Source organism: Prionailurus viverrinus, chromosome D3, assembly GCF_022837055.1.
Source record: "Prionailurus viverrinus isolate Anna chromosome D3, UM_Priviv_1.0, whole genome shotgun sequence".
Classification (NCBI taxonomy): domain Eukaryota; kingdom Metazoa; phylum Chordata; class Mammalia; order Carnivora; family Felidae; genus Prionailurus; species Prionailurus viverrinus.
In genome coordinates this window covers 29958671-29968922 of record NC_062572.1, presented here as the reverse complement: position 1 = coordinate 29968922, position 10252 = coordinate 29958671, and the positions used below count along the sequence as shown (strand labels likewise).

At 60.6% G+C, this 10252-nt stretch overlaps 3 protein-coding genes across 13 annotated transcripts in view; 1 reads left to right on the top strand and 2 right to left on the bottom strand.

Moving 5' to 3' along the window:
• Window positions 1–730: 730 nt before the first annotated feature.
• LOC125149611 (protein FAM246B-like) lies at window positions 731–1441 on the top strand. The gene has a single exon (XM_047828727.1). It carries the CDS (start codon window positions 731–733, stop codon window positions 1439–1441), a length of 711 nt encoding a protein of 236 aa, XP_047684683.1.
• Window positions 1442–2721: 1280 nt separating this feature from the next.
• LOC125148605 (carbonic anhydrase 15-like) lies at window positions 2722–7034 on the bottom strand. 5 transcript variants are annotated; one of them, XM_047826602.1, is made up of 8 exons: window positions 5746–7034; window positions 5475–5528; window positions 4656–4826; window positions 3972–4132; window positions 3797–3889; window positions 3353–3431; window positions 3078–3244; window positions 2738–2986 (listed from the first exon to the last, which is right to left on the bottom strand). In XM_047826602.1, exons 1-8 carry the CDS (start codon window positions 5810–5812, stop codon window positions 2738–2740), a joined length of 1041 nt encoding a protein of 346 aa, XP_047682558.1. In that variant the 5' UTR covers window positions 5813–7034. The 5 variants fall into 5 exon arrangements, with proteins under 5 accessions (XP_047682556.1, XP_047682557.1, XP_047682554.1 ...); XM_047826600.1 differs by having other exon boundaries at window positions 2722–2979; window positions 5372–7034; XM_047826601.1 differs by having other exon boundaries at window positions 2722–2979; window positions 3353–3419; window positions 5372–7034.
• A 121-nt stretch (window positions 7035–7155) lies between these two features.
• Window positions 7156–10252, bottom strand: part of DGCR2 (DiGeorge syndrome critical region gene 2) — a 100306-nt gene continuing 97209 nt past the window's right edge. For all 7 annotated transcript variants that reach the window (XM_047826588.1, XM_047826590.1, XM_047826589.1 and 4 more), the window contains one exon: window positions 7156–10126. In XM_047826588.1, coding sequence (XP_047682544.1) covers window positions 9870–10126 — 257 coding nt within the window. In that variant the 3' untranslated portion in view covers window positions 7156–9869. The remainder of the gene's footprint in view (window positions 10127–10252) is intronic.

Here is a 10252-nt window from a genome sequence, read left to right as displayed (position 1 = left end):
AAAGGCCCAGAGGGGTGGAGGTTGTTGGATTAGAGCAGGTAAAAGAAGACATGGCCAGAATAGTGTGGGGTGGGCCAGGTCATCCAGTGGCTTCCTGAGGACTGGGGCTCAGCAGGGAGATACCTAGACCAGGAAGGGCTTGAATGGAGGTACCTGTGAGGAGGATGGATTCCTGCAGCTGTGGGGGGTGGGGGTGGGGGGCCTGAACTATAGTATGGAGGTGGTGGCCCTAGCCAGAGAGAAGGACTGGGGACAGGTGGGTCCATAACCACACCTGCCTTCCCCTGACTGTGATCAGGACAGTAGTTTGGAGTATATGGTGTGAGCCTGTTTCCTGACTCTGGTCTGGGCGCCTAGGCTTCTGCAGCCTTCATTCCACATCCTGTCACCTCCTGCCCAAAAGCCGGTCCAAGCTCCTCGACCCACGCTGGGACCCACCGACAGCACAGTCCCCCTGAGCAGGTCTAGCACACTCAAGGCTGCCTGCATTGCCCACACCCCCGCGTTCCCTGGCGCTCCATCTACCACCCCCTCTCGCCCTGTCGGAGTTCCCCGGGCCCAGGCCAGATTGCCCGCCCCCCACCCCCACCCCCACGAGACCTCAGTCATTCCCACAGCCATCCCGGGGGCCCTCTCCACGGAGCGTCGCCGGGGCCCCAGCGGTCGCTAGGCTGCGGGCTGGAGCTCCCGGCCAGGCCCAGCGCCGGTGGCGGTGGCGGCTGCGGCACGGATGGCGGTGGAACCCGGGCGCCCGTGGGCCCAGGCGCGCAGTGTGTACGGCGCGAGCGAGGCGCTGCGACGGGCCGCTGGCCGCCGGCGGGACAACGGGCCGCAGCCCAACGGGCCAGGCCCTGAAGAAGCCCGCGCCCCGGGCCGCCTGGCTCGCCTGCGGGGCCAGATCCGGGCCGAGGCGGCGGCGCGGGCCGACGCACCCCGGCTGCTGCGGCTGGTGGAGCGGGCAGGGGCTGCGGCGGGGGAGGCGCGGGCGCCGGGGGCAGGGGAGCGAGCGGACGCGCGCAGCAGCGGCTCGGTGTGCTCTGTGTGCGGGGAGCCGCGCGGTGGGGCCACCTACCCGGCGGGCGTCCTGGAGGTGAGCGAGCGGCGGCTTCAGGAGGGCCTGGCGGCAGTGCGCGCGGAGCTGGGCGCGGGGCTCGAGGCGCTGCGCGCGGAGCTGCGTGCCGAGCTGGACGCCCTGCGCGCACTGCTGCCGCCCCCGCCGCGGTCCGCCCGCCGGGAGCCCCGCGCAGTCCCCCGCGCCGCGCCCCGCGGCCCGACCCTGCTGCGAGCTCTGGGCACCATGAACGCCCTGGCCACGGTCGCGAGGCACGCCGACGACGCACCGGACGGCCCTGCCGACGGCAGCGCGAACCGGGCCCTGGCCCGGAAGAACTTCAAGAAGACGCCGCTGCCGCCAGGGGCCCCGCAGGGCGGCGGGGATTGAGGGCTGCCCTGCCGAGGGTAGCGCGCGACCAGGTGCAGGAAGTGCCCTCCTCCTATCTATTTATATGGACAGATACACCACCCTTGTAGATGGAGAAGGGTCCTCAGAAGCCGCCTGCTAGCGCTCCAGCATTAGGGTGTGGGTGGCGGGACGCGCCAAAGCTGAGGACTGTCGGGGGTCACGTCTGGGGAGTGCGGAGAGCCTCCGCGCAGCCAGTGATCTTCGCTGGAGACTGAGTCGGGGGCTGGAAGAGGGGTGGATACCTTTCTGGCCTTAGAGCTGCAGAAGGGTCTGGGCCAGGTATGTGGCAGCCTCCCAGAGAGCCTCCGGGAGAGCCCAAGGGTCTTTCTCAGGGGAGGGTGTTACAGGTTTTTGTTTGTATTTGTTTTGTATTAAGGGTCTTGGGCTGGAGGCTGGGCCTCCAGACACTGATATAGTGTGTGACCCACACACTACTCAATAGATGTTAGGGACATGTGGGCTGCTGGGACATTGTTACCTGGACACAGACTCACCCAGGGCAATGCCGCCTGGATATACGACCGCAGTCTGCAGGGCATCAACTGGACCACAGCTAGTCCCTGGCCAGCTTCACTCTGCTGACAGACCCAAACTCTTACTGGACAACATTGCCTGGGCACAGTGGCATCTAGTCAATGTTCTTGGGACTCTAAGCTTCGTTATGGACAGTGACACCAAGGACACTTAACCTTTCACTTAGCCTCACCACAGGCAGACACCTGGACACCACTGTCTCTCCAGAAAGTGTCACCCTACACTCAGGTTCCATAGCCTAACTTCCCAGTGTCACCGGGGAGTGGTTTCACCTTGCACAGGGAGCCCTTCACTAGCTGTCCTTGTCACCAGGACCCACCCCACCTAGCACAGCCTGCAGCAGAGCCTGGAACCAGTAGCTTCTCACCTCCTGGCTTCGGAAACGTCAGTTGAAGTCATCATTTAATAGCGCACAGTGTCCTGGGGTCAGCCAGCTTTTTTTTTTTTTTTTAAATAAAGTGTAGTATTAGACTTTAACAGGTGGCGTTTCCAAGACCTGCTAGTTTTTCTCCTTGGAAATGGGGGATCAGAGGGATCTGGGGAGGTGTGTGTGTTCTGGATACAGGTATGGGACTGGCTGTGATGGGGTGGGGGAGAGTCGCTCAGGGGTCCCCTGTTGTATGGCAGGCACACTGAGGCCTCAGTGGAATTCAGGCAGGAATCTCGCCTCCGTGGGAGAGGTAGTGTATTCCCACCCCACCCCCGCAAAATATGTGAGGCCAAGGTCACTCTGTGTATCGTTTATTGCGGGAAGGGGTCGAATCTGGTTCTTAGGGGCTCTGCCAGAGCCACAGGCCCAGCAGAGCCGCCTGCACACGGGCTAGGGTTGGGGCGGGCGCTGAGGCTGCTGCGCGGATGGAGGCACCTGGAGAGGCCGAGACCCTGCGACCCCCGAGAGGCTGCTGCGGGCGGAAGTTCTCGGTGAGCAGTGCAGGGTGAGAGCCGGGGAGCCCAGCCTGGAGCATGGTCTGGAACTGGGCCACCTGAGGGCTCGGAGCAGAGACAGGTTAAGACGTGGGCCGGGGCTGCGGGAGGGAGGGAAGAGGGCAGAGCTGCCCAGTGGAAAGGGTGGGGGCCCCACCTGTGAGCGCCCAATGGGTACCGCGTCCTCGAAGACAGTCCAGACAACCGCAGGCTGGCAGCCAGGCGTGGTTAGCGACCCCGAGTAGCGGTAGTAGCGCAAGAGGCCTGAGGCGCCCGGCAGCAGCGAGGCCAGCGGGAAGGTGGAGGCCAGATTCACAGAGACTCCTGGGCCGGGGAGGGGAGGTGGGGTTGCAATCGGCCTCCTTGTGCCCAGCCGCCCACCCTGGCCCCCAGCTAACCCCGCGCCCCGGGTGCGACCCCATGGCTCCTCACCGCGCTCAGACACATTCTTCAGGCTGGATACCAGGACGGAGAAGTTGGCGTTGTCAGTGTCCTGCTCCTGGGGAGGGGGCTCCAAGTGAGAAGGGCTCTGAGTGGGTGGGTCTCCAAAGGGGAAATCTGAGGTGGGGAGAGGTCTAGAGGAGACTGTAAGTGGGATGGGGGTAGGCTCCCAGTGGGGGCAGCTTGGAGATCTGCTGGGGGAAGGGTCACCCTCCCTCCCCACTGACCCTGCAGACCCGGTACCTCTCCTTGGCCCCATCCTCCCACAGAACCCTTTAAATCCTATAAACCGTACAGACTCCCCCCAACAGCCCCACCAAAACTCCACAGGCCCACTCTGCTCCCTTTGCAGACCCCCTTTCTGGGAAGCACAAGGAGTCACAGAACTCCTCTGTCCCTCCCTCACTGCCAGGAGTTGCACAACCTCTCCCTTACCACTAACAGCACCGCCAGCACAGCCAGCCCATCGGGGTGACCTCGAGCTTCCCCCATGCTCTGGTACCTCGTGTTCATGTGGACCACGTGCATCTGGAGAGGCACAGACCGTGAGAGGTACCAGCTGCTCCTTCCACAGGGCACACCTACCACCCTACCCCCTACCCAAGCCCACCTCCATGGGGCGGTGCTGCCCATCCAGGCTGTGCTCTGAACCTGCTCGACCAGGGCCCCCCCAGTGGAAGTGCAGCTGCAGTGCACGGTAGGCAGGCAGTGGCAGCCCGGCGCCCCGAATCTCCAGGTGGCTCTGTGGGCCAGCGTCTATGTGGAGCAGCACTGGGGGTAAAGGAGCACATGACACTCTTTCCCTCCACCCGCTTGCCCTTGTGCTGTTAGGGCACAGAGTGCCAGCACAGGGCCCCTTTGGGCTAGTCTGCTCCCTGGCCGGGCTTCCATGGAATAGGTCCTCTGGTGGTCAGCAGATGGCAGTGGAAAAAACCTACCCTGCAATGAGGGGGAGAAGAGGGTGGCCCTCCTGTGGTGGGAGTTTTGACCTACCACAGCTGTGTGTGATACTGGGGGGCTGTGATGACTTTCGAGGTGCTGTGAGGGGCTCTGACTTCTGGGAATGTCCCGACTTCTGGTCCTCGGGGGCAATGGCTGATTGCTATTGTTAGGGGGATCCTGACACCTGTATGTGGGGGTTCATGACCCCTGTTGGGGGTGTCTACCAGCGAGTATGGATGTTCCTGTGCTCTTTGTGGAGATTTTGATCCTTATGGGTGTGTTGGGGGGTAGTTCTCACTCCAAGGTGGGTTTCAGCTTGTGTCTGTGGGGATCCTGGCCGTAGGGTACTGACCTGTATGGCCATCATTCTCCAGGGTCCACGGGCCTGGAGGTGCTGTGTTGTAGCCCTGTAAGATGAAGGGTCCCAGGGTGGGGTCCCGCTGAACCAAGTGAAGGTCAATGTTGATGGGGGACTGGGCTGGGCCCCCACAGGCAGGGGCCATCTCCTTCCAGTGGGTGGGGCCTGAGGGAACAAGGTCAGGGATATGTGGGGGGGGGGGCTCGGGGGACAACATGGGGATACACAGAGGAAGGCAGTGCCTCTCTCCCTCCCTCCTGCACATACCTAGAGAATCGCCCAGCCTCAGGAAGCTCCTTCCTGCTCACCCACACACCTGGACAGGTCACAACTGCCACACGTACCCCGACCTAGCCTGGCCATAATGTTTGTAACACTCTCACGTAGGTAGGCACCACCTGGTCTGGGCCATACTCTGACACACAGTCACCTGCAGCTAGAGTGCCCCACAGGGAATGGGGATGGAAGGGTCTCCTGGCACGACAGTCACACACCCACACTGGGGACATGTATCACTTGCTCACACATGGGCTGACCATGCTGACAGCCTTACAGTCCCCACTTATATGAACAGCTTGGCACACATGCCAGGACTGGAGATCACACCAGCAACAAACACAGACACACAGGCATGGGGGGGGGGGGGGGCGTCACACGCATGCTGCCTGGTACCCAGACAGCCACTGTGGCCCAGGACTCCAGACACAAACCTGCAGAAACCAGAGAAGCTTGGCATGCACACTGCTTTTGGTTCATGCTAGCATCAGAGTGTCTAGTGGCCACAGGACAAAGACTGATACCATATAGCCTCACATGACACTCTGTCCTCACCACACTTTGGGTCCTGGGAGTCGTAGCACCAGGTGCCTGCGGACAGTGGACAGGGAACTGAGATGAGGGACAGCAATCTGGGCTCTCTCTGAGCTCCATGCAAGAATGGGGCTCCTCCTCTCCTAAGACCCCAACATCTCCTCCCCCAAAGAAACCCCCCAGTGGCAGAGCTTTACAGGGAGAAGGGGGAGCTGCAAGGGAGGGTAGATTCGAGAAGGGTAGAATTCGAGATGGGCAGGGTCCAGGTGCTCACCCTCTGAGTCCCCGCACACCACCAGTGGCACGGTGAGGAAGGCGAGTGCAAAGCCTGGGGACCGCATGGTGCAGCAGCCACTGTGACTCCAGAGGACTGGAAAGTGCCAGAGAACTGTGGGGCAGGCTAGGCAGCTGTTTATTAGTGGGGTGGGCTTAGGGGCGTGGCTAAGTCTTGTGGGCTCTCTGGCAGGCCACTGCAGAGAGGGTCAGAGGGGGCGGTGTCCAGGCAGGGCCACCAGCAGAGAAGACAGAGGTCTGAGATCACCAGGCACATGCTCTGATCCCAGGGCCGTGGCTGTGTTCCAGCAACAATCGCTGGCATTTACCGGAGCAAAACACTTTAAACAGACTCCCCCAATTAACTGGGGGGAGGCGCTATTATGCCCACTTAAAGAGGAGGAAACAGGCTGGGGGCCAGGAGTGACATGCCAAGGCCACCAGGTAAGGATGGAAATGAAAGGGGAGGGCACTTTGAATCCCAGTGCCCTTGACTTTTGAGGCTGGGGTGGGGAGGGTGTATTTCCCTTCTGTTGTGGGCCCGGGACCTCCCAAAGACCATAGGCTCTCTTGTATAGGTGTCTCCCCCCCCCCCCCCCACGCCGCCCCGCACACCTGGGAAAAGGCCCTCCTTTGGGGGATTACTCCACCAACAGGTCTTTGGGAAGCCACAGCTCTCCCACTCTGCCCCGCACCAGCCTGGTGGGGACACTTCAGGCTTTCCCAGCAGCTCCTGAGGCTCTGACTCCAGGCTGTGGCCTGAGCCTCAGCCCCTCAATTCATTCTCCTGGCAAGTGGAGCTGATTTTGCTGCCTCTTGGTGTAGCTGGGAGAGAAAGCAACACTGGAAAGCTCTTTACCCTGCATGTGTGTGCCTGTGGATGTGAGCATAATTGGGCCAGTGATGTGAAGGGAGATGGGGTGGGCTGGGGTATCTTTCTCCAATCCCCAGAGGGTCAGGCTCTCCCCATTTTGGGGAAGGGGCGCTGTCAGCAGTGCTGACGGCACCCAGGACCCCCACCACCACCCTAGCAGGTATGTTCACAAATGAGGGATGCTGTCCTCGAAGCTCCTATCCACACCAAGGGACTCCCTGTTCCTTTTTTAACCCTGGCCCCTCGCCTGTCAGGCCCCCAGGATCCCCCTGCCCAGGCTGCAGCTGACTGCCAGGACGCTGGGTTAGGAAGGTAAGCACAAGGACCCACCTGAGGTTGAGTCCCCTGGACACCCTTTTGTTCCTCCATCACAGACTGGGAAATTATTGAAAGGACCATGGTCAGTGGGGCATCTTGGAGCCCTGCACCCCAGCCTGGCTCACCTAGATGCCCCAACTCCTCCATCCACCCATCTCAGCCACCCTGGCTGGAGTCTCCCATCGCAACTTAGGTCACACCAAAGACTGACCACGCCTCTTCCAGAACACAAATTTATTTGGCATTTGGATGAAATGGTTCTCACAGCATCTTAAGAAAAGGATTAGTGCCAACCCAACCAAAAATAAACCCAAACTAAAACCCTTAGTGAAAGGAGAACATAAAAAACAGGCATCGAGACAATGTACAGTATTGACTCCTTCCTCCACCAGGTAAGTCGGGTCCTGGGGGAAGAGGCCCCTCCCAAGAGCCTGGCCTGTACCTCTGGGAGCCCAGTCAATCACAGGAGCACAAGAGTCTCAGCTCGGGTTGGCCTTGGGATTCTTCATCAGACCCTGGAGCAGTTAGAACTTAACAAAGGGCGGCAATTGGACAGGAGGCCAAGGGCAGCCAGGCAGACCCCGGCTCCCCCACCTTGTTCCCCTCACAACCGCCCTCCAGCAGAGCTCACTCCTAGGCACCAGCTCCTGCACACACAGCATGCAGGCCTCTGCGCAGCCCAAGGACCCCAGTGGGCTGAGCACCCTGGTGCTGGGACAGAACCCTGGCCAGTCCAGAAGCGGGCCCACCATACTTCAGGCCACCTCCTCAATGCCTCCTGCATGCCTGATTGGCCCCAGCAGTCCTTCGGTCCCCAAAGGGAGCTCCCCAGTCCCAGACATCTTGTGCCAACTGCCCTGTCCTCAACACATGGTTCTGAGGTCTGGGCCAGAGACAGGGGAGCTGTGAAGGACTCTCGGCTGTTGAAGTCAGGCCCCTATGTGCTCCGCTGGGATAGTCACTCCAAAGCAGACACGCTCAGGACACTCACCTGGCACCAGCAAGACCTGTGGCTGCTGCTCTAGACCTCGGCTCCCCTGAGCCCAGCACGCTGGAGGCACAACACACTTCCTGCTTTGTCTTCAGCAGCCAACGTGGGGCACACGTGCCCAGGGTGTATTCTTGAAGGATCAGCCCTATGGCAAGGGGAGCTCAGGCCCGTTTGGCATGCAGCCCGCCTGAGTCCTGCCTCCAGCTCCAGATCCTGCGAGCCTAGACAGGCAGTTCAAAATTCACACCTCTGGCTGGCTCAAGGGATGACAGTTCTGTGGGGAAACTCAAAAATCTCATTCCATACTGGAAGAACACAATGGGTTTCCAATGTGAGAGTGTGAGAACAAGCCTAGGACTGGACTGTGCCACCGAGGTCTGTCACCACAAAGCACCACAGAAACACCCACTTCTAGTCAACCCTCCTGTCACTGCATGCTGGTCTGGAAGAGCTACAAGGGGGACCAGGAGCAGGGCTCCATGCTCTCAGCCAAGGGGCAGAGGTGCAGACCTGGCCACACCTCAGTGCCGCCAAAGATGCCATGGCTGGCCTGGGAAACTGGGGCCCCAAGGCCGAATTCTGGCATACCGCCACCACCTGCAAAACTTGGACACAGATGTACACACACACACAGACACACGCGTACACACAGAAAGAAAAGATCCAGACATTCAACGTAGAAAAGATATGGATGTGCTAAAAATCGCACAGAACCCGCTTAATCTCCAAACCTCAGAAATGCTAAAAGCCCCGTGTCAGGAGACAAGACCACTGCCCAGGAGCAGGCAACAGGGTCCCTTGGTCAAAAGGCCCCTGGGCAGGGAACCCAGCACCCCGAGCTGCTGAGGATGGGAAGGTGGCATGCGGCCACTGGGCACTCGGCTCAGTGGTGGTGGTGTGCAAGTGGACTTTCAGGAGATGGACACAGCCCAGGGCATTAATTTCAGCCACCCCTCCCCCCAAAGAAACAACCCTTTATGGCACAAACAAGATAGGGTGGGGGGGGGGGCAGACCAGACCCACGAGCAAATTCAATAGGAGTGGGGGGCTCCAGAGGGTAGCGGACTGGCTGGCTTAGCCCCCAACTCCCAAAGGAGGATCCAGGGCCAGGACACTCATGCGTGGCTAGGGGCCTTGGCCCAGCTCCAGGGTTGCCTCTTGAGGGAGCCATGCACAGCAATGCTGGGGAGAAAAATGACAGGGTAGGGCCAGGGCCACCTGGCACAGAACTGGGCTTCACAGAGACCCAGCTTGAAAGACAGAGTGGAGAGTTCAACTTCCTTCCAAGACCCCCTCTGAGGGTCTTGGGCACCAGAGGCCCAGGCCAGCCCCCAACCCAGGGTAGGGTCACCCTTGATGTTGATGGCTGGGCTGGGGGGTATCCTCAGAGCGGCCACTATAGTAACCTCCAAGGGCATCTACCCTGAGGCAGACCAAATACCCAGACTATACTGACAGTCCACACACACAGTGGTGCCTGGAAGTGCTCCTCCTGAACAGTGGCTAGCGAGGTACACGTGGCAGCCCCAGGGCTCAGTGGCTGGCTGGCAGGCTCCTCTGGACGGCATGCTGCAGCAAGCAGGCCCACCAAAGCCAGGTGTGGTCTGACTCCCACCCGTGCCCACAGTGCCTTCTTTGTTCCCTACTTCTGAAACGTGTGGTCTGAACAAACTTCGTCATTCTTCTGCCATTTGGAAAGAAAAAGACAGGGACCCAAAGCTAAGCATGTTTTTGGAGCCCTCAAGGAGACTCGGTGCAGGTGTTTGCTCCCTCGGGAGGTCGGTGTGGTCTCTACTCGTACATACACGCCGTCAGCGGGTGTGCGGCAGTGCAGCTGGGTCCAGATCACTTGGGGGCCCCTCAAATCTCCCACAGGGATCAGTGTTTTCTTGTCAGCAAAAAGGTGCTCTCTGCCCATTGGGGCCGTGGGCTGGGCCATCCTCTACACCACGGTATTGAGGGAACTGCGGCTATGGCGGCCGCCCCCTGGCAGCGCCTCTGTCGCTGGGGTGCTCCCACTCTGGGTAGGGTCAGGGGGCACAAGCAGGGCACTGCTGCTGTCGGCTGAGTCTTCCAGGTCTGCCAGAGAGGCCCCTGTGGCAGGCACAGGGTGCTCCAGGCGCCGGGGTGATGCACCTTCACCGCCACCATCTCCTGGGGTTGGTGGCCTGGCCTCTGCTGGCTCAAAGGCATCGTCGTCTGCAGGGAGACAAAAGGGAGTCAGCAGGATGGCAGGCCTGGCACGGGGGAAGATGGTGGGCTGCACAGAACCAGGGGCTACTTCTCCTGCCTGAATGCTCTCATGGTGGCGGGAGGAGGGGGAAG

Excerpts from the sequence above, each read along its gene's own strand:
- LOC125149611 (XM_047828727.1), top strand. The coding sequence starts at position 731 with ATGGCGGTGGAACCCGGGCGCCCGTGGGCCCAGGCGCGCAGTGTGTAC.
- LOC125148605 (XM_047826598.1), bottom strand. The coding sequence starts at position 5,591 with ATGGAGCTCAGAGAGAGCCCAGATTGCTGTCCCTCATCTCAGTTCCCT. Across the intron at positions 4,827-5,371 it reads AGCTTCTCTGGTTTCTGCAG|GCCCCACCCACTGGAAGGAG; the intron begins GTTTGTGTCTGG and ends TTGTTCCCTCAG. Across the intron at positions 3,432-3,796 it reads TGCTGGCGGTGCTGTTAGTG|CCCCCTCCCCAGGAGCAGGA; the intron begins GTAAGGGAGAGG and ends TCTCACTTGGAG.